Raw genomic sequence first — 23,990 nt, 5'->3', positions numbered from 1 at the left:
CTTACCATTATTGTTTTCCATTTTTCACTGAAAATCCTAAGAAGCACTCAGCTGCTCAACAATGACGTCTTGCTTCTTGCTTTAAAACGAATGACTCAGGATTGTTGATGATTAGGCAGGATAAAACTTTATTGATCAATAAAACATTTCTCTTTGACAAAGAGATATTTCATTGTTCCTTTTACATAAATAAATAGTGATTACATCATCTGCAATACCACCAATGTCGATATTGTACAAACAATTATGTCACATCGTCTTGATTTATTGTAAATTTGTGTGTGTGTGTGTGTGTGTGTGTGTATTTAATGCATTTGTAACCACTGAAAGTGTAAGGATTTTTTACAAGCCCATGCAAAGCCTATAGCAACAGAGGAGTGGTTAGTATTGCTATTATAATCTCATGAATTGATAGTTTGATGCCTTTTCTTGGATCAATGGGAAGTTCATTCATCATTACAAGCACACCAAAGATACACACATTTCAACAGAGCTGACAAATGGTCTGAATGATTTGGCACAGTTCATTAAGCTACAGAAGTGGTCATATTTCTGACATGTTTCAATGAAATAATGAAATGGTTTTCGTGTATCATGCCATTCTTCAATTAATGAGAGGTTTGTGCAACATATCATAACAAGATATTCATGTTTCAGGGTTCCTGTTATTAAGAGAGATGGAGAAAAATCAAAACAAAACATTTCAGATGACTTCAACGCAGCTGTAGTGATCATCAGTTACATTTGACATTTCTGGCATTCAGTTGTTGCACAATCCCCACGACTGGCAGCAGCGAGTGCAACACTTTCAGAGACTATCCGTTGCTAAGGAGGATTCGAGTAACCAGGGCCTCAGTCGTAGCACCCGGACTAAACATTAGGGGGGTTTGAATGCACACAACAGATGTGGCATGAAAATAAAAGAAAGTGCAAAGAAGAGAGGTAGAAAGGATTTTGCTGCCAACTTCAAAACAGTGTCCACTTTATCCAACATAGCAGTTTACTTTAAATGAGCAACAGAGCTACTGTAAAGCATAATGAGTTTGTTCTGTGCCTTACACTGTGGCTTTAGCATGTAAACACTGAGCTTTGCTAGTAAAAGCCATTGTAAAGATTGTCTTCTATGCATTAAAGAGGGAGAGGGGCATTACAAATCAGTGTGCTGTTGGTGAGTAGAAATGGTGCGAGCTGAATCACACCTTCACTTTATATCTTAATCATATTCTTCACACAATGAAACTAAAGATAATACCAATAATTCTGCACCACGTCCAGCCGACTCAGAGTTGATAATTACAGTGCAGAGTGGATGTAGGCCTCTCCACAGCCAGTGTCCAAGGCTTTCAGCTGGGGATAAATTTACACTTGGATCCAGACGACTGAATATTAATTAAGACTGCTGTTGTGACAGTTCCAGCCACAAGAGGGCGCACAGACATCATGGCTCCACCAGCTGAATACTGAATATGAGTCTATATGTTGCTTTTAAATGCCCAGTTTTTACATGCTTGGTTATCTAATATCTGAGCTTGTAATACCTACAGTATCATAGTAAAATATTACAGATTTTTGCTAGCAGGTAATATGTGGACGTGATCACCTGTAACTTCTTTTTCAGCATGTTAAAAAAATTGTTTTTATAAGTGAAGTTTGCCTTGGACAGCATTGCTGGAATCCACCTACATCCAGTCAGATATTTTCACCTACAGTGCAAAAAACTTACAGTAAGACTCATCATTTTATGTCAACGATAATCTACAGTAATATGTAAAACGACATTTACAGTATATGCACACTACGGAGTAAACATTTGTAATTATACGCAACATTGATCAGTCTGTACTTTAACTATATATTGTCTACTCTCACGTCAGCCGTACAGCACTGTGACGATGTGTGACCTTTTGATACTGCACCCAAACAGCGCGGCGAACATATTTACAGACCGCGTGCTTCGTATTTACATTCCATTCATTGCACGAAGTAATGACTGATAACGGAATGGAAACATGCAGGACAAAGAGGAAGCACAGACGAACACTGTCTCTGCCAATGACATTTTACAGGCTGTGTGATCTCTGACACTGTGCGTAGAGCCACCTCTGCTTTAATGGTTCCCACATCGCGCTTACAGACAAAATGAGGAGAATGAAGCGGCATTAATGAACCTAATAAATCCCAGACCAAATTAACAACATAAACAAATGGGTTTGGTGCCCATGTCGTCACTATTCATGAGTTTTAATTGTTAGTCTGAACACAAACATGTCTGCTTTTCCTAAAAGTGACTTCACTATAAGCTTTAAACAAAAGGTTAATTAAGTAAAGCACAGCCTAAGGTTAGTCAGACCACAGCTGAGTGACAAATTCCACATCGAGCAGTCTGTGTAGCATTGTTTTAGGCTGCAAGCTGCTTTGGAACCCACCATCACTGCTCCTCCTCTTTGCCATACTTTCTAAATTAATGCTATCTTTGTTGTTCTGCGGCTCTGGTACAAATTGCTGCACACAGAAATAAAGATTTTTTTCAATTGACTAAAGTGATCCTTTCTGAAATATTGAGCAGATTGTGCAGTGTAATATAAATGGGAGAAATACATTGAGATTTGTGCTCTTATGTTTCATTTTATGACAAGTGCTTGTACTTGGTGACTCCCGTCCTCTCTGTTTCTCGTTAGCTTTAGGTGTAGCGTTCGTAGGTGCTTTTGTGTTCAGAAGTAGCAGCATTTGCTGACTCAGCATGCTCTGCCTGAGTCTCTCTCCCTGCTTCCTGCTTCCTCTCTCGCTGTCTTCCCGATACAAACTAGGAGGTAGAAAGGCTGCACTGACACGAGGAGGGTGATGACAAGTTTTCGTTCCATCTCTGTCCTATGTGCTTTACGATAACCAGAAAACCACAAAATAAATAACGAAATAAGTTAGCCGGCAGCCTCCGTTTATTACAGGGTCACAAATAAAACACGTTCCTGAAGCAAGTTTTGGGATAACATGCATTATTTTCACTTAAGCAAAAACCTACAATCTTTCCTATTGATTTGAAAAAAAATTCAGCTATGGCTTCAATGATGTCCTCTTAGCAGCAAGTGATGTATGTCCAACTTGAACGAATCCAAAGCAGTTCTTGAATATTTCTTCTGTTTTGTGTCATCGTTTTTCTTTTTATTGGTGCTTTATTGTAGAAAACGCAAAGACGAGGAGATAAAATAATCAGAAATACTTCCTTTATAGGAGGATACTCTTCCATCACGTCCTTCTCAGAATCTCTCAGGTCTGTGTGTGTGTTTGTGTGTGTCTGACACATGTATTCATCTTTAAATGTATGTACAGTATGTACAGACTGTGTGTGTGTGTATGTATACATGTCTATGGGAGTGTGTACGGTCCCTGTCAGTGTGTAATGAAATGTGGATGAACAGGTGTATGAAATACAGAGAGAGGCGGGGCAGGAGGCACCCAGGTGTGCAGGTGCGTGAGTATGTTAGAACCTGCTCGTCTGGTCGGCACACAGGTCTCTCATTCAAAGCGCTCGTAGTTCCTTGTCTGTCTCACACGGGGAACCATGTCCTTCAGGAGCCTGTGGGCAAAGAAACAAATTCTAATTGTAAGATACGTGAGCAAAAATGGCCGTTCATGCAGGTGCAGGTACAGAGCTGCTGAGCTGTATCGGTGGCATTAGCACCGTGTAAATAATGCCTGAATAACTATAAAAGATTAAATATTTCAGATTAGACACTGCTGCTGCTTCATGTCTTACTTGACCCCATATGCCAAAATAATAAGTCCCATTAGAACTCCAATGGTGGCATCCAGAAACCAGACGTCAGTATGGTGCTTGAAAACTTCGGCGCTGATTAGAATGGAAAATCCCATGATTGCTCCAACCAGAGAATTAAACCCTGAAAAACAAACAAATATAGGTGAGGACAAATAAAAACAACATTTTCTGTCTTTTCCTGACCTTAATGTAGTTGTTTTAATTGGACAGATACGGTGAAATGAAGGACCAACATGTTATGTGTGGTGGTGGTAGCTCACTCCGGGCCTTAAGGGCTGATGTCCTGCAGGTTTAAATGTGTCCTTGATCCAATGCAGCTGATTTAAATGGCTAAAAGACTTCCTCAACATGTCTTGGAGTTCTCCAGAAACCTGGTAATGAACTAATCGTTTGATTCAGGTCTGCTGACCCAGGGTGAGATCTAAAACCTGCAGGACACCGGCCCTCGAACCCTGGAGTTCCCCACCCCTGATTTAGAGGACCTGGTGAGAAGCAGCATTCCCTCAGAGAAAGGATTAACAGGTGGGATAAAATATGAACATGTATCATCTCCATTTCACTTTGAAGCACAAACTAAATGTAAACTTGTATGTATGAGCTTTAAGTTGTATCAATATCCATTTTAAAGGATAAATCTGAAGCTACAGCTGAGCTTATGTATATTCTTCTGGCAGGTGTCGGATCAACATTTTGCAGCTGTTTTGAAGTCCTACATAAATGGCTCCACACTACATATACCGTGTTTGAATGACCCTTTATAGTGGCTGATGTTGTTCTTTATAATTACATGTGTGAAAGCTAGCACGGTGGGTTATTGTCTTGCCTGCAGTAAGTGTATAGTCTTGTGGGAAATAAGAGGCTCAGAGAACAGCAACCTCAGGTTTATTGGATTGATGCCCTGTGTGTTTTGAGACCTGGGGATAGAAGTGTGCAGTGTGTGTTTGCCAGAGACGCTGTGTGTGTGTGTGTGTTTGTGTGTGTATGCTGTGCTTTTGTTCAGCTGAGCACGTGCCTACAAGCAGCGGGTCATCACAAACGACATTTCTTTCAGTTCATTTGCGCTAGAAAGTCACACAATAAACACAAGCAGGCATGTTCTGGTTTGCAATGTTCGTTTCAGCTGCGTGTGTTTTATTTCCTTTGGTTTAATGTGTTGGCACAAATATTCTGCTTCTAAAGGCTTTGATGGTGCAGATGTTTTAAAATGCCACAGTCGTTTTGTGGCTTTGAATTATTATGAATTAATCTAAGAATAATAACTGTGTTCTGACTTTTCATTTTAGTGACGATTTTTCGTTTTTCCTCATTCTGAGTGAGTTCATAGTGAGTTCTCTGTTTTTGTTGTCTCTGGCTCATTGATGTACCTGGTTATGTCCATGCTTAGGTTAATCTCCAGTGTCAGTTCTCTTTTTTGAGGGGTATAGAGAGAGAGATTAAGGGGTTAGCGAGCGAGCGAGTGAGTAAATCACGTGGTAACTTCTGAACACATAACCTGATTCAGGTCATGGGTTTTGGGTTAAAATCTGCAGGAAGTGCCAAGTTTTCACTCATTTTTTATGTACATGTTTCCAAGCTTTGGGTTTTGTTTCCTTCCTGTTGGACTGCCCTTTGTCTCATTCAGCCCTGTCCTCCTGTAATCTGTTATTCTTCTGTGCAGCTTATCCTCAGTCTGTCTGTGAATTGCTGTTTTTCATACACTTTGTTAGTTTTGGACTTTTTTGTTTCAGGTGTGTCTTTAAGTAATTAGATTCTGAATCCTGCGCCCTACATTTGGGTGCTGGTTCCTGCACTTCACCACCACAACATGACGGAAGCTCAAAGAGCAGATAAAATATGATGCAAACACTTAATCCAAGAATATTAGCTTCCTCTGGCTCACCTAAAACCCTGGAAGCTAATGAAGTTAATGCATCAGTGATACTAATCCACTCATAATTATATAAATAATGTCGTTCTGAAAGTGGCCACGATGCTTCATGAAAACTGTTGTGGATTTTGTATTTTGTATTTTTCATTCTTGTGTTATCTGTGATATCATTAGAACTTTGATACTTTTGCTGTTGTTAGAAGAATTTCACTTGGTAGGTAAAAATTTAATCATACCAGATGGAAAATGTTTGGTTTGAACAACTTAATTACGATTTTATTAATTCATATGAATATATCAAATAATTACACGTTTTAACTCCACTCTAAGTCTCCCTCTTTAGGGACAGTGTCTTTCCTCTTGATAATTCTAACAACTGAAAGTTGCTTATGCAGCTGTTGTGGCTGAATCGTGCCCATGAGGGCGGAGTTACAGGCCTATCGTTGTTAAGCAACCAATAAACTAAAATTAACCAATAAACACAGAAAAGAAAGTAATGATAACAATAATAATTAAGCAGCATGTACAAAAAAAACTTTAAGTCATCTATCTAGTTTTGGTCCCTTGTGCTCTTCTGTTGTGTTCTTCATTTATTTATAGTCGTCAGTGTCCGTGCGTGTGTGTGCGTGTGTGTAGGTGTGTGTAGGTGTGTGTGTGTGTGTCCTACCATCAGTGATAAGTGCCCGACTAGTCAGCACTCTTCCCAGCATGAACTTGGCCACAGCCAGCACAGCACATGTGAGCCCACTCACTATGGACACACTAAAGAGGAAGTCGTCCTGGGGTGAGACACGGGAGACAAAATATAAGAGAATATGGCAATATTTGTAAAAGTACGCAGAGGGTGAAATGAAAGGTTTCATCCTAAAAAACAAATAAAAGTTCATCAAAAACACAGAGGGAGCTACTGTATAGCTGCAGAGCAGGAACCAACAGATTGTGTGACCCATAAAGCTTCTGTCAGCTCAAGCATTATTAATATATACAGGCTCGCCTTGGTGCATCAGCCCAAGGTCATACAGATGAAGTGATGTGAGCTTTGGGTGTTTTCAGGTTGTGTCTCAAACAGACTCAGCAGAAGAAAAAAAGGAAAACGCTTGACTCGAGAGCATCCACCTTTCAGATTTAATTGACCTGCAGCAGGGTCTGAGAGCCGGAGATGAGAGGAAGAGAAGAGCCTAAAGGACACGTTTGAGGGGGAAACAGCCACATTGTTTTTGTTTTGACTTTGCTGTTCTCCACCAGGTTTAAAGTCACAGCTATATCAAACATATCTGGATATTATAAAGCGGCATAAACTACCTGCTAATAAAACCCCAACTGTATTAGATAAGCATGCACACAAATCAGAGTAACTGCACTTCAACATTTAGAAAAACTAAAATTTTGGAAACAGCTGATTCCATCCCCCTATTTTCAGATGTTAATCTCACCTGCTGGAATCTTTTGAGTAGATTTACAAAGTTAAATTAAAGGCATTAGGCCTAAAATGCTGTTGTGGGCGAGTGAAAAACAGACGTGGATCTAACAAATGTTTTTAAACTATAATTAACAATCAATAGTTGGGTCTATGTAATGTAAGGGAGCAGTGATCAATGTCTTTGCTAGTTAGGTCTCTAAAACTAATTTGTTTTTTGTGTTGTATATATTTAGCTGCATTTGCTGACTGATACTTTCAGTCTTAGTGACTGATTGGTATCAGTTTGTTTTATTATAATACTAAACAGATGCTAGTAGATGATTAGTTTGACCCCATGTAATCCCAGCAGACCCTCATCCAGTTTCAGAATTGTTGGGAAAAGCCACTCACTTGTTTCCTTAGAAGATGCTTATTAGTTAGTGTGCAGAGAATCATTTTTACAAGGGCAGCATCGTACAACAGCAACCTTTGCAAAGAACAAGAAGTATTGCATTGTAAGCAGATCTGTCCTCATTTTATCCACTGTACAGTTTTTGTAAAGTACACCCTCTTCATGTATTGCTTTATATATAATTTATGTATCAGGATATGATAAAAAAAAATAGCAGCTATTAAAATGAGGAAAATAAAAGCTCAGATGAACAGCAAAACAAGCAAAACACATCACACAGTGATTAAGCGAAATAGAGGAACAGTGTTTGAAAATGAAATACACTGTTTGCATAGAAACCAAGAGAAGTAGCAGAAGTTTGTATGAGTTTGTAGGTGTGGACCATTCAGCTGTGTGTTAACACAGTGCCAAGGAGGGGAGACATCAGTAATACAGACACTGAACACAGTCTTCTCAGGTGAGGATTAACCCAAGAGTCAGATTGTGCAATGCTCAGAGAAACTGCAAAAAAACCCCAAGAGCTACATCTCAAACTCCACCGGCTACTGTAGCATGTTCAGGGTTAAAGTTTATGAATTAGAAAAAGACTGAATAAGCATGGCTTCAAAGGGTTACCAGGAGAAACCCTCTCCTCTGTGAAAAAACATGGCAGCACAGCTTAAGTTTGCAAAGCTGCAAAGGACTTGAGCGCCTTTGTGTGGAGCCACTGAGGTGACCAAGTGTTCCAGAGTCAAATGTGAGGCCATCTGTCTGACATGCTGGTGCAGATGGGGTCATGCAACAGGACAGTGATTCTAAGCACAGCAGCAACAAAATGCCAGAAAAAAGATTTAAGAATTAAGATGTTGCAATAGCCCAGAGTCCAGATCTCCACCTGATTAAGATACTGTGGCAGGACCTTAAAGAAGAAAAATGACAAACGTCAGTGAACTGAGGCAGTAAAGAAGAGTGGGCTAGCATTCCTCTACAACCGTGTGAGAGACTGACAAAGTGAGAAAATAATTTCTTCCAGTTATTGCTGGTAAAGGTGGTTCTACAAGCTCTCGAATCATGGGGTGTACTTCGTTTTTCACACTGCTTTTTATATTTTGGCTCAGTGTTTAAATAAATAACTAACGACCAATATGTCACATGTTCGTTTTTCTCATTTACATAACTTTACATACTTTATGTCCTGATATGTTGCATTTTTAGCCATCTGTGCCTTTCTTACTCCTACGTATTTGACATAGATGGAGTCACTTTTGTCCTTTTTCAGAAATCTGACCACACTGAAGTATTTTTGCATTTCATGAAGATACCAAGATAAAAACAATTATACAGTTATATATCTTTAAAATATATTTAATATACATTAATGTCAGCACAGTCTTGGTCCGAGACCTTTTTGTGGTGCATCTGTACTGTTTGCAACAAGAGGTTTCCTTTCCATTGCAAGTATCTCCCAATAAATCCATAATTAAAAAGTAAATTTCACTTATAGCTCTGTGTAAAGTGGATAAAAAGCAGCCTGTCTGTGACTGCATGGCGTGTACTGTATGTATGTGTTGCATGGCTACGTGCTGCGCTCTCTCCCAAGCACAGAGCTGGTGGGGGCCAATCTCATCTCTCTGTGTTTAATCAGGCACTAGACACCGACAGCCTGCCATGAGAGCGAAACCAAGGACGTGACGTGAATCAAGATTCCCTTTCTGCAACCTGCATTTACACAATATGAATTTACAGACCAGTACTTGTTCTTACTTACTACTGTTTTTTGGTGTTAACAGTGCGAGTGTGTGGATACAGAAAAAGGATGCTGTGCATGTCAAAAACAAGATCCTGAAAATGTCAAAGCAGTGAAGACAGACGCGAGAATGGAATCAGTCAGAGAAAGGATTTGGATCTGTGTGATGGGGCCAATAAAAAGGAGAGAGTGGTAAAAGATACTGAATGTGTTAGTAAGGAGAAAACTGGATAAATAAGAAATAGATGAGATCCTTCCATCCTTCAAACTCCTGTATTTAACCAAGGAAAGAAGCCAATGACAGTGTTTACGTAAAAATACAGAGCCAGATGGCTGACATCACTCTTAAACAAACTGATAATTAACCAGATGTGAGTTATTCACTGAGAACCGTCCATTGCTTTTTATCCTCTTACAATGTCAAATACACCAAGAGGCCAAATATTAATAGAGTGCATGCATGTTTATCATAAATATAGAAGCTGAAATGGAACAAAGATTGATGCTGAAAAAACGAGACACGTCAAAGAAATGTCCCAGAGACAGGCAGCGGTAATCGGCTCGTGCTGCTGTCAGGAAGGTCCTCTGAGACCAAACAGACAGAGTTTCTATTAACATAATGGCACTGAAGCATCACACAGAGGCTGCAGAGTAGATGCAGCCCTGTCTTGGCTGTACCCACTTCAATCTGTGCTAAAAGGGGCTTCAGTGACTCAATTTTTGTTTTACTTTTTATTTATGTTTTTGTTTTTTCGCTTTATCCCAGTTCAAACGATTGATTCTCATGTTGTTTAATTCATTGTTCAGACTCTATTGATATGCACAGCAGTTACAGTTTTGCTCTATGTGTCAGTTTTCTAATTGGTCCACTGCTGCTGGCTTTTAATGTCCTGCTTATTTATGCCACTAATGAAGCAGTTGGTGCAAAGAGAAGATTCTCTGCCTGGAATTGAACAGATTAAGACCAAAATGTGTCTGGGTCTAAAGGATCTTAACGACATGAAACTCTGAGGTGAATACACGTAATAACTATTAAGAGATCACACGAAAAAGCAGAGTAAATGCCAAGAGCAGTGACTCTTCTGGGACATTGAACAGTTACATGCATGCACTTGACAGATTATGAAATGAACAAAGCCCAAAGAATAGTCCTGTAATAAATTCTTGTTTTGTAGCATTTGCAACGTTTTGGTGTTGGGAAGTTGTTTCAGAGAAATGTTAAAATACACCAGCTTAGAAAACAAAGATTTTGGTACTGGCAGAACTTTGTTGCAGGTACTTTTCTCATCTGTTATTACCCAAAAGGAAGACTTTTAGATTGTTCTGCATTTATGTTATTTAATTTTAATAAATCAATGTTTCTGAGACAAAAAGAGTGTTTGTACACAAGAACTAGGTGTATACCCCAAAATCAAAAAGTGCCTCACTCCATTTCTTGCACCCTGGTGATTCCAGAGCATCTTTGTGAGCTGGATAGATACGTGGACATGCTGGTAACCTTTATGGACATCAACGAATGCCATTAGCAATCACTGTATTGTTTTTCATGTCATTCATGCATTAATTAAACTGCAGTTTGCATGTAAGTGGTTTAATAACTTAGTTGTGATGCTTTACAGCACAGGCACAACTCTACTGCAGTCTTTGCATATGATATTTTTCCTGCCCTATATCCAAAATATTTCCAAACACCATGGGATGTTTGGAAATATCTTCTGCTGTGCAAGACATTTAAATTTTGTTGCATCTACTTTTAATGCAGAGCTACTCATCCAGGAAACCTGAACCTGCGCACTGTGAGGAAAAGCTGTTTGCTTGATTTGCTTTTGCTTTGTGTGTTTTTTTTTATTGTGTCCTCATCTTATGCACATAATTTACTTTTAATTTTAAATCAACACAAGCATTGAAATGAAGTGGTACGAGACTAGTTGCATTGCCTGTTTGTTCTTTCTCAGAGACATCGTTGAACTAACTAAACTGGGGTACAATGGGAGAATTTGTTTTTGGTCTCTGGTTAGTGAAATGGACACATGGTCAGGGTTAAATCATTTACACACAAAGAGGGTCTCAAAGCTGAGAGTGAGAAACATTCTCAGTCTGATGGTGAGAGAGCTGGGCTGTACCCCAGCAACAGAAAGAAGAGACTATTTTGGGACCTTATTCATACTCCTACACCTCCAGAGAGCAGTGGTGGGGGAAGTGGAGCTGGCATTAAAGAAAAAGAGTGTCTGTGTGTGTGTGTGTGTCTGCGCATGTCTGTGTCAAAAACGAAAAGCAAACAAACGTCAGGTGGAGGGAGACATAAGCTCTGACGTCAGAAGAACAGCAGCAGAGGCCATAAAAAGAAACCTTACTCACAGTGATGTGTGTGTGTGCTGCTCTGTGTGTGTGTATGGCACTAGAAAATAAATCATTATCCATCATTACAAATATACACAGATCACACAAAAAACATCCTATTTATGTCTATATCTCCAGAACTGCAGCTCTGTGAGGTGTTCACGGTCTGCAGCAGTCCGTTTCTATTAGCAACAGGGTCATCGGTTGCCAACGGTCACTGAGCTACAGCTGCAATAAAAGTTCATGCTGGTTCTCATAGAAAGCCAGAATACACAAAGCATCAGAGTTTGTTGTGTATGGAGCTGCAGACCAGTCAGGGTGCCCATGCTGACCCCGTCCACCACCGAAAGCGCCAACAATGGACACGTGAGCGTCAGAACTGGACCACAGAGCGATGGAAGAAGGTATGTCACTCTGACGAATGATGATTTCTTTACCGGGTGACTGTGCGTCGCTTACCTGGGAACAGGACACACCATGGTGTACCTCCTACCTCAGCATTGTTGCAAATCATAAACTTTCATGGAAACAGTACTCCCTTTACCAACAGGATAATGTGCCACCAATCAGAAATGGTTCAGGAATGATTTGAGGAACACAACAACCAGTTTGAGTTGTTGACTTGGCCTCCAAATACCCAATTTGATTGAGATCTGGGGCATCTCTGGAATGTGATGAATAAAGTAGTCCAATCCACGGAGGCCTCACCTCACAGCTAACAGGACTGTTGCTAACATCTCGGTGCAGATACCACAGCACAACACAATATTAGGCAGGTGCTCATAATCTCATGCCTGATTGGTGCATGCATGTGAATGTGTGAGTACAGTATGTGTTGTGATCCACACACTCTAGTCACATGCGCAAAGACACAAAGGCCAAACATTAAAACATTATTCATCTCATAATAGCAGAAAAGATCACCATTAGAAAAGAGCCACAGCCAGTTCTGAAGTAAACAGTTTTTTCATTATTGAACTCAGTTTACTTGTCATGACATGTACTGAAAACAGATTAGATACACTATATTAGAGCACGATGTCTTCTGTGGCTTCCCAAATTGGAAAAAGTAATTTTCACAAGCCATCAGAGCGAGCTGTTTCCCAGAGAAATGTTCTTCTATTTGTTGAGCTGGTCTTACTTCACTGTGATTGGCTGAGCTGTTTCAGAGTTCAGTTATTAGACCACATAAATGTGACTAGTGGAGAGTGTCTATTTATCTTTCAATATATTTTCAGTTTTACTCTGAATCTTTTTGCAGTTTCTGCCAAATAAACGCCAAATCACTCGCCCACGCATCCTTTGAATCCATTGCTTTAAATTGTTCTCTATGCAAGATTTAAGACAGGCTTTTTAAACCCACTCACTATGCAATGAAAATGTATCAGTTAATATAAAGTTATGAAATCAGTGTTCAGAATATATGCTATAATAATATATGAGGGTTTGTCAGACCTGACAACAGTAATAGTAATATCTGGTTGCATTATGTAAAATACTTCAGGTTAGGGAGAGACAAAAATCACAATTAAGTCAAAGCTGTAACTTTCCTTTATCTAAATTACACAAAGAAAGTGCCGGTGCAGTATGAGCCAGCGTCTGTGTCCATATAGTGTATGTGCATGTAGCCTCACCACTTTGGGGGGCATCCTGGTAGCCAGATCGTGGATGGCCTTTCCAAGAATACAAATAGAGGAGAGAACGAACACAACCCCAAGGACGACACATGCTCTGCAGACAAACAGGCAAAAGAAGAAGGTATGACGCTTACTGATGTTGCAATAACCCAAAGGAGCTTAAAGGGGAGCAGCAATGCTTTCCTAAGGTCCTATTACTTTTACATCCATCATGATTGCTGTTTTTGCATTTCACTATAAAAACATCTTTTACATAATAGTTTCAGAGTTTGACAGAAATTTGACAACATCTTTCAATTCTTTTATTTTTAGTGATATTTGTCAAAAACATGGCAAATAATCAAAAAGTTCCAGCTACTGGAACCTGCACGGGTAAAGTATGAATGCATGAAAAATGTCAACGAGCAAACAAATAATGGATGTGCAGAGATGTTGCATAGACACTTTAACATGTCTTGATCACACAGGGCTAATTAGGGGAAGTAAACAGCTGGGAAAAAACACAGGTGCATACAATTAAGGTAATGAGATAGAGGAAGTAAAGGAGCAACTATTACAGAAATACAGCCGGAAATAAAAATAAATCCCAAATCGAACTTAACATACGGGAACTGACACAGGAAGTGGAAAGAAAACATGGAGGGAAATAAATATATAATAATACAAACAAGCAGAAGGACTCAAGATATATAAGAATATGCACTAGGATGAAAATTTAACCAATAAACAAACTAAAAAAACAAAAACAAATAAAGAATACTAAATAAACAAAACCCAGCACCCAAGGGCCAAGACTGGGAACCATGAGGACATAGCTGGACTGGCCATCGGGCATACCGGGCATTTGCCCGGTGGTGGCCGCTGGCGATTTTTTGTTTTTATGGGCCGATCGATTTTTTTTTTTTTTTTTGGAAGGGTATAAATAATGAAAGGTGTTGGATTGGCTAATTGGTCATGATCAACTCTGGGCTGGACCAATTACAGCCGAGGAGGTCAGATGCACCCTCCCCCTTGTTTAGCAATCTTATAGGCCATCCATCGGCTCTTTGTTACTTCGGAAACATGGCTTAAACAATTTCCACGACGTAATCCGATAACAACCGATCTCTTTACCCGTCGGCTTCCCGTGGCTGTCATGCAACAGGTGTTGTGCCAAAAATTAAATTGGAATTAAAAAAGTATCTGTTTTTTCAAGTATCTTTACAACTCTGTGTTATTGTACTTACATTATAACCAATCCGGTCCTTTATCCCCACTTTAAATATTTTTACAGAACTATTGTAATATTTGAGCCATTTCTGCTGTCCAACTACTTCTTACAAAAGACATTTTTAATGTTAATTAGACTTTTTTTAACGGCATAAATAAAGGTTATATAAAAGTCACTGCCAAAGACTGATTGCGGCTTCTACCTTGTTACATGTTGTTTGTAGCTCAATATGACTTTATGTCATCCATGAGGGATGCATTTGACATATGTTTCACCAACACGTTCTCACTCCCAAACCGTAACATTTTACGCTAGGTGACAAATTGTCAACATATTACGTTTTCGGCTACCCACCACGTTCCTAAATGACGACCTCGGAAAAATGAGGAAATATGAGAACCGTATGGACTCAATCTACACATGTTCGCTCTTTTTCTTCAAATCGCTTAGAAACACGCTATTTAACATCATTAAAGTCCTGGTTAAGATCAGGAAAAAGGTTATGGTTGGGGATAGGGATAAGGTTAGGTTTAGGGCTGGAATACAGGGCTGGAACGTCTATTACCGCGGGAGCGTCATTGCTCTGGATTTCAGCCATAACCCGCCGCGTACCATGAGAACGCCGAAGGTCTCCTTTCGAGTTCCTCAGGAACGCCGCGGGACGTGACAAAACGTCGGCATGTTACGCCTCTGGAGTGAGAACGGGCTGGTTTCACATATTATAGCCCAACAAGTTACTTATAGCAATTTAAATACGAGCAATCAGTTTTTGGCAAATACCGGAAATCAGTTTTTGGCAGACAATCACTTTTTGGCACAACACCGGCTATTGCAGTTAATAATACAACAGTTTCTTGCCATTTTTTGTTTCTTTTTATCGCTGTGTAACTGAGTTCAATTGAAAGCCTGCATGCGCTAGTACCGCTTGCCACAAGTTCCCAGAATCCTTTGCGGTTTTACCCCTGAATGACGTCACATTTTTGGTGGGCCGGTCTCTAGTCAAAATGCAGGGGCCGATTTTTTGTCCCAGTCCAGCCCTGCATGAGGACATTCTGTGGCTGCAATATGACGAGCTAAATAACCAGGGCTGCACATAAGTGGTCCGCAGGTGCGCATTTGCTGTCAAAATAAAAAACGTGCACAAGATAAGAAGTTGCAACGCGTGTTTGCGTACATAGGATTTTGTGGAGGAGGACAGACATTTGTTTAGAACTCTTAAAGATGTCGAAGAAGCTCCTTTAAGCAATTACTGTGATGTTCCTCCACCTCCAAAGAAATGTCAGAAGGAGTCCGAACCACAAAAGAAGCGCGTATTCTCGGACAAGTGGTTGCAGGAGGTGAACTGGCTTCAAACAAATGATGAACGCACAGAGATGTGGTGCAGAATGTGCCGTGAAAATCCCACTCTAGTGGACAAAAACACTGCCTTTTATATGGACGCAAACGCGCGTTGCAACTTCTTATCTGGTGCGCGTCTTTTATTTTGACAGCGAATGCGCACATGCGGACCACTTATGTGCACCCGTGTAAATAACATAATGTTCTGCCGGGTGTGTTGTTGGTTTTCCCTCGATTTCTGAGTCGACAAGCGCCTTTGTTACTGGGACCAGTAATTTTAAGAAAGGCCCCCATTAGAACCCATGAGAAATGCAAGAAATACATTATTGCTCAGTCTGCAATATATTTCCCAGAACAAACACCAATTGCAAATAACATACTAAAAATAAACCTGAAAAACAGTTTAGAACAGCGTACTATGTTGCAAAGAGTGAACTACCACTGGCAAAATTTAGCAGTCTTTGCAAACTTCAAAAAGCAAATGGCCTCGATCTTGGTTCCACTTGCCTCTTACCCGTGACTTCAGTGGAAATTTCAAATTCAGGATCTGACACAGACTGATTCATGTCCTACACAGTTCTTTCAAGTTCATAGAAATTTCTGTTCAATTAGAACCAAGTATTTGAGTTGATGATTGTAATTTTTATACAATGTTGTAATTTATGTTTCAACTATTTTTTGATTAATGTTTTGTTTCCGTTACAATATTATACTTTAATGTATAATATTGAAACGGAAACAAAACAGGAAACAAAACATCAATCAAAAAATTGCTCTCTTTTTTATTCGGGCTACTTAAATTTATTTTGGGCTACAAAAAACTGAAGAGTCTCTGCCCGAAGGGCTACCAGGGATTTTGAAATTTTGCGAGCCCTGCACCCCATCAGATCAACGTAGTATCCTCATTACTGAAAACACTGCACCGGTCCATCACTTGTTCCACTCTTACCTCTTTCATGAACAAGACCCTGAGCAGTAGCGGTTTTTGATACGGGCGACACGGGCGGTTGCCCAGGGCGGCATCGTGGTGGGGGGCGACATCACGGGCATCGGCAAAAAAAAAAGAAAAGAAAAAAAAGATTGCTCGTACTCATGCTGCCCCGACGTCATGCCAGCGCATATTGGGGATGGCAGAGGCACCGAACGGTTTTCTATCCCCCATTTGCTGGGAGTAGGGGCGCCCTCCGTTTGCGAGGTGCGCCTGCTGCTTGCTGCACAGGAAGGAGAGGACGGGCCGGCGGGAGATTCTCTGGCTGGCTGGAGCAGCGTCTAATAATCAACTCGCAAAATAAAACAAAATGAAAACAACCCAACAAACACGAAAACACCAGACATCATGATACAGACTTATAATCTGTACTGATGTTTTTTCGAAATTCTATACGCGAAAAGTGAGCGCGAGAGCCCTCGGTGCGCCTGCTCGCTGCTGAAGTCAAAGTAAACTTTATTGTCATCTCCGCTACATACAGTCCAGTATATAGAGACGAGACGACGAGGCTCGAGTTACAGAAGTGCAAGTAAATAAATATAAGAAGAGTAAGAAAATAAATATACACTTTAAGACTCGGGGTAAAGGATCAATAACAATTTAAAATTTATAATTTACTTTGATGATTTAAAGTCTCACACAACCCGTCTGAAGGGGGCCGGCTGCTTCCAAATAGAGCACATTTCATTCATAATGTTGTAAATCCAAGCCCATCATGTATTCATGATTTGAATCCTGGGTTGTGTGAAATCCCAGAAATGCACCCTAGACAAAGTGAATCTGTGAACTAAGGTGTCGGTCTATTAGGTTAAGTGTGGTGATCCTCGGGTTGGGGGATGGGTGTTCATACTGGAGTGCAAAATTAAAACCAGTGGAAGATGGACAAGAAAAGTTCAAAGCCATCAGGTGCTCAGTTTAGAAAAACTAGAAAAGAAGAGGAGCAGAAATGAGCAAAAGATTCAGGTAAGCAGATGTGTGACTGGATAATGGCAGCTCATCCTGAAACAATCAGAATCAGAATACTTTATTAATCCCTAAGGAAACCATGTGGGTTACAGTTGCTCCAAGAAGAAATGGTAAAAATAGTAACAGTAACAGACTAAACTCCAAACAATACATTATGTTACAGATTTTACACATTTAAGAAATAGCACTAATCAGATCAGTCAATTATAAATATCAAGGATTAACAGAGGGGATTATAAATAAATATCAAGAAAATTGACAAGAATATTACAGAGTAGAAAAGAGCGTGTGTAAAAAAGGGTGTAACTATTGCAGGAGTGCCCAGGGCGCCAAACAGGCTAGGACCACCACTGACCCTGAGAAACACAGGGCAGCAAGTTGTCCCTATGTTGAATCATATTAGGAGGTGCCTGATGAAGAACCACAAAAATCTGAGAGGTGATCCTGAGGCCACTAAACCTGTCTAGAAGCTAGTCCATAAAGGTGGGAATAGAATGATGACCTCAGTGGCACTGTCAGCAGTAGTAAGCCCATCATTGCATCTTTTACATGAACCAATCTCCAGGAAGTAAAACATCTTGCCTCATTTGCAATGATATGCTCACTCTTTTTTCTACTTTTCCAACAGTACACTTTCATTTGCTGCAGAAAGAACATTAATATAATACAAATTGGGTGTTTTGTGGTTTGTGTGTGTCTCTGCATCCAGCTGACAGCACGAACAGAGAAAACGATCCTGCGTGTGCATGTGAGTGACTCTGTGTGAGTTAATGGACAGTGGAGGGGCAGCTCGGTCTTTCATTATCTGTAACACCTCTGAGCTACACAGAGGTGTTCTTGCAAGACAAACAGGGCTCCATACAGCCTGACAGTTAATTGATTCATTCAGCTAAGCCACAGCAGCCCTAAAACCTGGTGGATTAACGCACGTGTGGCAGTGACACATTTACAGTAACGACACACAGTTAATGGCTCATCATTAAGGATACACTTCTCTCCAGCCTGCAATTTAAGAAGTACATTTTCTGAAATTGTTTAATCTATCTGTGTATACTGAACATGAGCAAGAGCCTAACGGGAAAATTATTTAGACCTTCAAAGGGAAGATTAAATTGAAGCTATCATGGCAATATTCTCTCTACTGGAACTAGGGATTTTAAAAATGTCAAGTATAAAAAAACATTTAAAAATCCACATAAAATCCAAATGAGAAACACACTGCAACAATTTGCAAATCTCATAAACCCAAATTGTATTCAGAATAAAACATAGAAAGCTTATCAAATAAGACACTGAGAAAATATTCCATTTTTAGGAAAAATACAAGGTCATTTTGAACTTGATGGAGCAACAAGCGTCCCTTCTTCTTTGAAGAACTGTGTAAACGTCTGCGAACTGAGATTCAAGCTGCTCAGCAGTCCTGAGTCTTCTTTGTCATATTTTTCTGTGTCATGATGCTCCAGATGTTCTCAGCTGGTCCAGGTCCAGTCTGCAGGCAGGCCGGTTTAGGACCTGGACACTTCTCCTACAGCAGCAGTTGTAATAGATGCAGTTTGCAGTTTAGTATTGTCTTGCTGAAATATGGTCTCACCTGGAAAAATGTCATCTTCATGGGAGTACTAATACAGAGCTGGGGGAACTCCAGGCCTTAAGTGCTGGTGTCCTGCAGGTTTTAGAGCGGTCCTTGATCCAGCACAGCTGATTTAAATGGCTAAATTACCTCCTCAACATGTCTTGAAGTTCTCCAGAGGCCTGGTAATGAGCTAATCACTTGATTCAGGTGTGTTGATCCAGGGTGAGATCTAAAACCTGCAGGACACCGACCCTTGAGGCCTGCATGTGCATGTTTGCACATCTGCCTTTCCAGGTGTGCAAACATGCATGTTTTCCAAAAATAATTTCCACTTTGGATTTGTTTGGACCTCAGAACACTTTTCCATTTTGATTGAGTTCACTTTAAAGGAACTTTGGTCCAGAGCAGACAGCTGCCTTTCCAAATCCTCTTCATGTGTGGCTCCTTCTCTCCATGATGGAGCTTTAACCTGCATTTGTGGATGGCACAGTGTGCTCTGAGTCCACGCGGTGATTTCTATTGAAGAACAACGCCTGATGTTATTGCAGTGCTGCCCAAGGGCCCAAAGATCAGAGAAAATATTGATTTTCAGCCTTGTCCCATTCACACAGATATTTATTCTGATATTCTGAATCTTGTGATGATTATGTACTGCAGATGATATTTATAGTCTTCATAATTTTCTGTTGAGGAACATTATTATTCCACTATTTTCACATGTAGTTTATTTGCAGTTTAATGAACCTCTGCCCATCTTTACCTCTCATAACCTCTGCCTCTCTAAGACGTTCTTTTTATATCATGTTACTGACCGGCTGCCAATTAACCTCGTTAGTTTGTCCATCTGTTTCTTTATAGCACAACTTACTTTTACTGCCTTTTCTTCCCCAATGCTAACTTTGAGTTGCTGGCATCAAATTCAAAATGAGCTAATAACCACATTTTTTTTAATGAAATAGTAAAATTTTCTCACTTTAAACATTTGATATATTTTCTATGTTTTATTGTAAATAGAATATGAAATCACTACACTCTATTTTTATTTATATATTACATAGGATCCCATCATTTTTTAAATGTAATTTACTACAGAAAGATAAAATCATATGCATGAAATGACTGGATTGCAGGGGAATGGGTGAAGTCCTTTCACAGCAGAGGTGGGATTCATGGGTAAAAGAAGCCAAAGAGTAAAGATGAATGAACAAATAAATAAAACATACAACACCTGTGGTTTGAGAGTTGTTTATGATTCCACCCTTGTATCATTGATCAAAAGATAAAGTTTTGTACTCACATATACTCTCTGTGTGCAGAGTGCACAGCTGCTGCGTTGCTGTAGCGCCACAGGACGATGGCTGATGACATGACGTCCAGCGTGGCATCAAACTACAGAAACGAGAAGCAAGTAATTAATGAGAGAGAAGGGAGGAAGGTCAAAATGATCCATTGGACATATACCACGACTCTTTAAATGATCAGATGTCCAGTAAGACGTGTAGACAGCTTTAAATAACTTATTTGTGCAGAAAATAAAACCACTTCATTCTGAAATCCCGTGGAGGAGAATAACGCATTATTTCAGCACAACAGAATTTCAGCGGGCACATGAACTGACTCAGGTTATGTATGAATAGGGATGAGTGGATGTAAGGATTTAAGGGTCTCATTAAGGCTTATAGTGTAAAAACTGCAGGAACCACTTTCAAGTCTGTTGCACCACAAAGAGCGTAGTGTTGATGTTTGGCAGGAAAACCAAAGCCATAAACATCATTAACAGCAGCTTCATGTTGGATTCAGGACTTCTCAGAGAAAAACTTCTCTCCCTGAAGCCGGATCACAAAATAAAATCGCTATTAGTGAATTTTCAAATCATAAAATGTAAAAAGTAAGAAAAGGATGACTCAAAGTCTCACAGAGCTATCGATGATAAGCTGCTATGATCTAACCTCTTTGCGTTGGGGCGCATCCTCTTATTTTCTTCCTGCTTCTGTTTTCAAACTGTGATCTGCAGCCAAGCAACTAAACTGCTAATTAAAATCCAATCTTTAAGGAAGAGATAGCTAGCTCTGCAGATTATGGGTTATAATATTTTAATCACATTAGGCTAATCACATCTCCCTCACTGGGCCCGGGTGTGGATATTGTAATTTTCACCTTCACTGCCATTACGTCATATTTTTAGGATAATTCTCAGTGATTTCCTCCTAATAAGATTTCCACTGTGTTCTAGTGGAGATCTGTTTAGCAAACACAAGAAGCATTTTGACATCCAACCACAGCGCCAGCCTCTAGTCCCTTCTCTGCCCTGTTACCTTGGAGACAAAAGGACCAATGGTACTTTGGTACTGGGATTCATTAATAAATCACTAGCACCCAAGTTATGACTAATTGATCGATGCAAATAGAGAGAAGAAAGGGGCGGGAACTTACGGCGAATCCAAATGCTGACGCGCTGTGTCTCATAAACGATACAGCTGTGGAGAGAGAGAGACGGACTGTTTACATCATACAAGTCTTTATTCCTTTTTAGTCACGCTAACATATATGCACATGTGATTCAGCACATGATCAGTAGGTTTGTGACGCTAAATGGGAAACAATGTGTTTATTAAATCAGCATAACAAAATGACTGTGATTAGATGAGTTATTTCTTAAAAAATCAACACTGATATTCATAAATGTTCCTTCCTTCCTATTGAAATCACCAGCACCTCTCACATGCATACACTATATCACTATATCTAGAAACAGGAAATTAAAACCTGGGTTAACCTGAGCTGGAGTTCAATCAATAAAGAGTTAAAATCTAAATCTTTGTTTATTGTATTCTGTCTTTTTGGCAAATGATTAAGCAGAAAATGCAAGTGCCACAAAGAACAATTACATTTTTATTTATGATACCACTTATGACACCTCTATTTTACATGTGAGCAAATTAAAGGAGTTCTTGGCAGGTTGAACCTTCATCTGATCCAGATTTTTACAGCACTGTCCTTTATAGTCTATAATCCTACTCAGTAGCATCCAAAGCAGAACAACAAGCATTAAAAACGAATAGAAAAACACCCACTCATGTATGTCCATCTGATGATGCTCCAGGCCATCCGAGTTTGATACATGTAAACTTGGCACGGTTAACTGTTTATTAACAACATTAATGATCGGCTAACGCAACATAACGCAACATGAAGTATTCCTCGAATAGGATTAAAGGTTTTGTCATCCTTTATCTACCACACCTGTGCTGTTCATCTACCTGTCCTGGTGTGCTCGCCCCTCTTTCTGTGTGGTAGTGCATGTGTGTGTGTGTGAGAGAGGTAGGGAGACTCTCAGGGGACAGCACATGGTCAGTTTAATCACCATGGCAACAGGAGATTTGAGGGCAAGATGGCAGTTGGTTTGAACTCAAAGCTTTCATCTTCTCTTCGCCAAGTCTTTCCCTTGGCTGGTATCTCCTTTTCTTTTCCTTCCTTCTGGTTTTGTTGTCATATATATATATATATATATATATATATATATATATATATATATATATATATATATATATATATATATATATATATATATATATATATTGTAGCGGAAGCCTTTTGGCCATTTCTGAGACTTAAATGCTTCACAGTTTCAGGTGGGATGTGACCTTATTTGACAAGCTTTGATGACTACAACTGTGTTACAAACTTTTCAATTCTTTTGATGCCTCCAGTATGAGGATAGGATCAGGCTTAGCTGTGCTACAGCTATGCCAACACTGTGGAGAAGAAAGGATGGAAAAGCTGAACGGGAGACCGAAGATAACACGTGGTTGCTCACACATATGCTGTCTTTGTGTCTGGTTTTGTCCCAGATAGCATCACCCAGATTCTCCTCTTAATTCTGAGTCACGTTCACCATCTTTCACGATTATCTGCGCCCTCATGTACAAACTCTCTCACTGTCTTTCACATACAAAGTTTATGAATCTCTGGGGCTCAACCAGACCTCCGACCCATCTGCTGAGTCAAGAGAAAAAGTCGAACTGAGAATGTTTGAGAAAGCTAACACAGGGAAGTCGCACACGTGGTGACTCCTCTGTCTACTATGTATATATACAATACATTATCCCTGGTCCAACATCAAGCTCATAGTTTGTCTTTATTTGAAAGGCGTTAGACTGGACATTTCGTCTGAGTTGAGGTAGCTGCATTGGGTTCATTTGGTCACTACACTGTCTCTGATGCATTTCATAGACAGAAATGAGCGTGTATGTGTGTAATGATCTATGTATCAGTTTTAAACTTTAGTTTTGTTAAGCAGCTATATTTGTGACTTTTGGTGTGACGACTTCACTGCCCTTGTGTCAAACCAACAATCAGTGAATCATCCTTATTCAGCTTTTTCCCAGTTGTTGATAGTAAGGTCCTCTCTTCCTCTGGGCTCTCTGTTTACCTACACGGTGATGGTGGCTTGGCTGGAGAGACTTTTAGATAATCTGTTCCTGGATGTAAAGGCCTCTGTGTCCGATGCTTCAAATACAAACTTTATGAGGTGCAATCATCCATTTTCATTTTATTACACAGTTTTAAATACAAGTAACATCTGTCCAGGACATCTTGGGAAATATCTGACAAACATGCAGTTTGAGAAGTATTGACCATCAGCAGAGGACGCTATAACAAAGTTAAAAACGTACCCACACAAGAAGGGAAAATCACCGTAGGTATGTGAGGATAGCGCAAGTGTTTTACCACTGATAAGACCCAGACAGGATGTGGA

General features: G+C 39.9%; 1 protein-coding gene across 1 annotated transcript in view; it reads right to left on the bottom strand.

The window, feature by feature from the left end:
- Nucleotides 1-111: 111 nt before the first annotated feature.
- The window catches only part of tmem163a (transmembrane protein 163a), a 66,630-nt gene continuing 42,751 nt past the window's right edge, over nucleotides 112-23,990 (bottom strand). Inside the window, exons 3-8 of the mRNA XM_085135233.1 lie at nucleotides 21,665-21,708; nucleotides 20,529-20,620; nucleotides 13,154-13,250; nucleotides 6,310-6,421; nucleotides 3,755-3,896; nucleotides 112-3,574 (exon numbers count right to left, since the gene is read on the bottom strand). Of these exons, the coding sequence (XP_084991359.1) occupies nucleotides 3,514-3,574; nucleotides 3,755-3,896; nucleotides 6,310-6,421; nucleotides 13,154-13,250; nucleotides 20,529-20,620; nucleotides 21,665-21,708 (548 nt within the window). The 3' untranslated portion in view covers nucleotides 112-3,513. The remainder of the gene's footprint in view (nucleotides 3,575-3,754; nucleotides 3,897-6,309; nucleotides 6,422-13,153; nucleotides 13,251-20,528; nucleotides 20,621-21,664; nucleotides 21,709-23,990) is intronic.

The sequence above is a fragment of the Neolamprologus multifasciatus genome, chromosome 16 (assembly GCF_963576455.1).
Source record: "Neolamprologus multifasciatus chromosome 16, fNeoMul1.2, whole genome shotgun sequence".
Lineage (NCBI taxonomy): Eukaryota > Metazoa > Chordata > Actinopteri > Cichliformes > Cichlidae > Neolamprologus > Neolamprologus multifasciatus.
The sequence above is the reverse complement of the archived record's forward strand: the minus strand, read 5'-3'. Positions and strand labels throughout refer to the sequence as shown.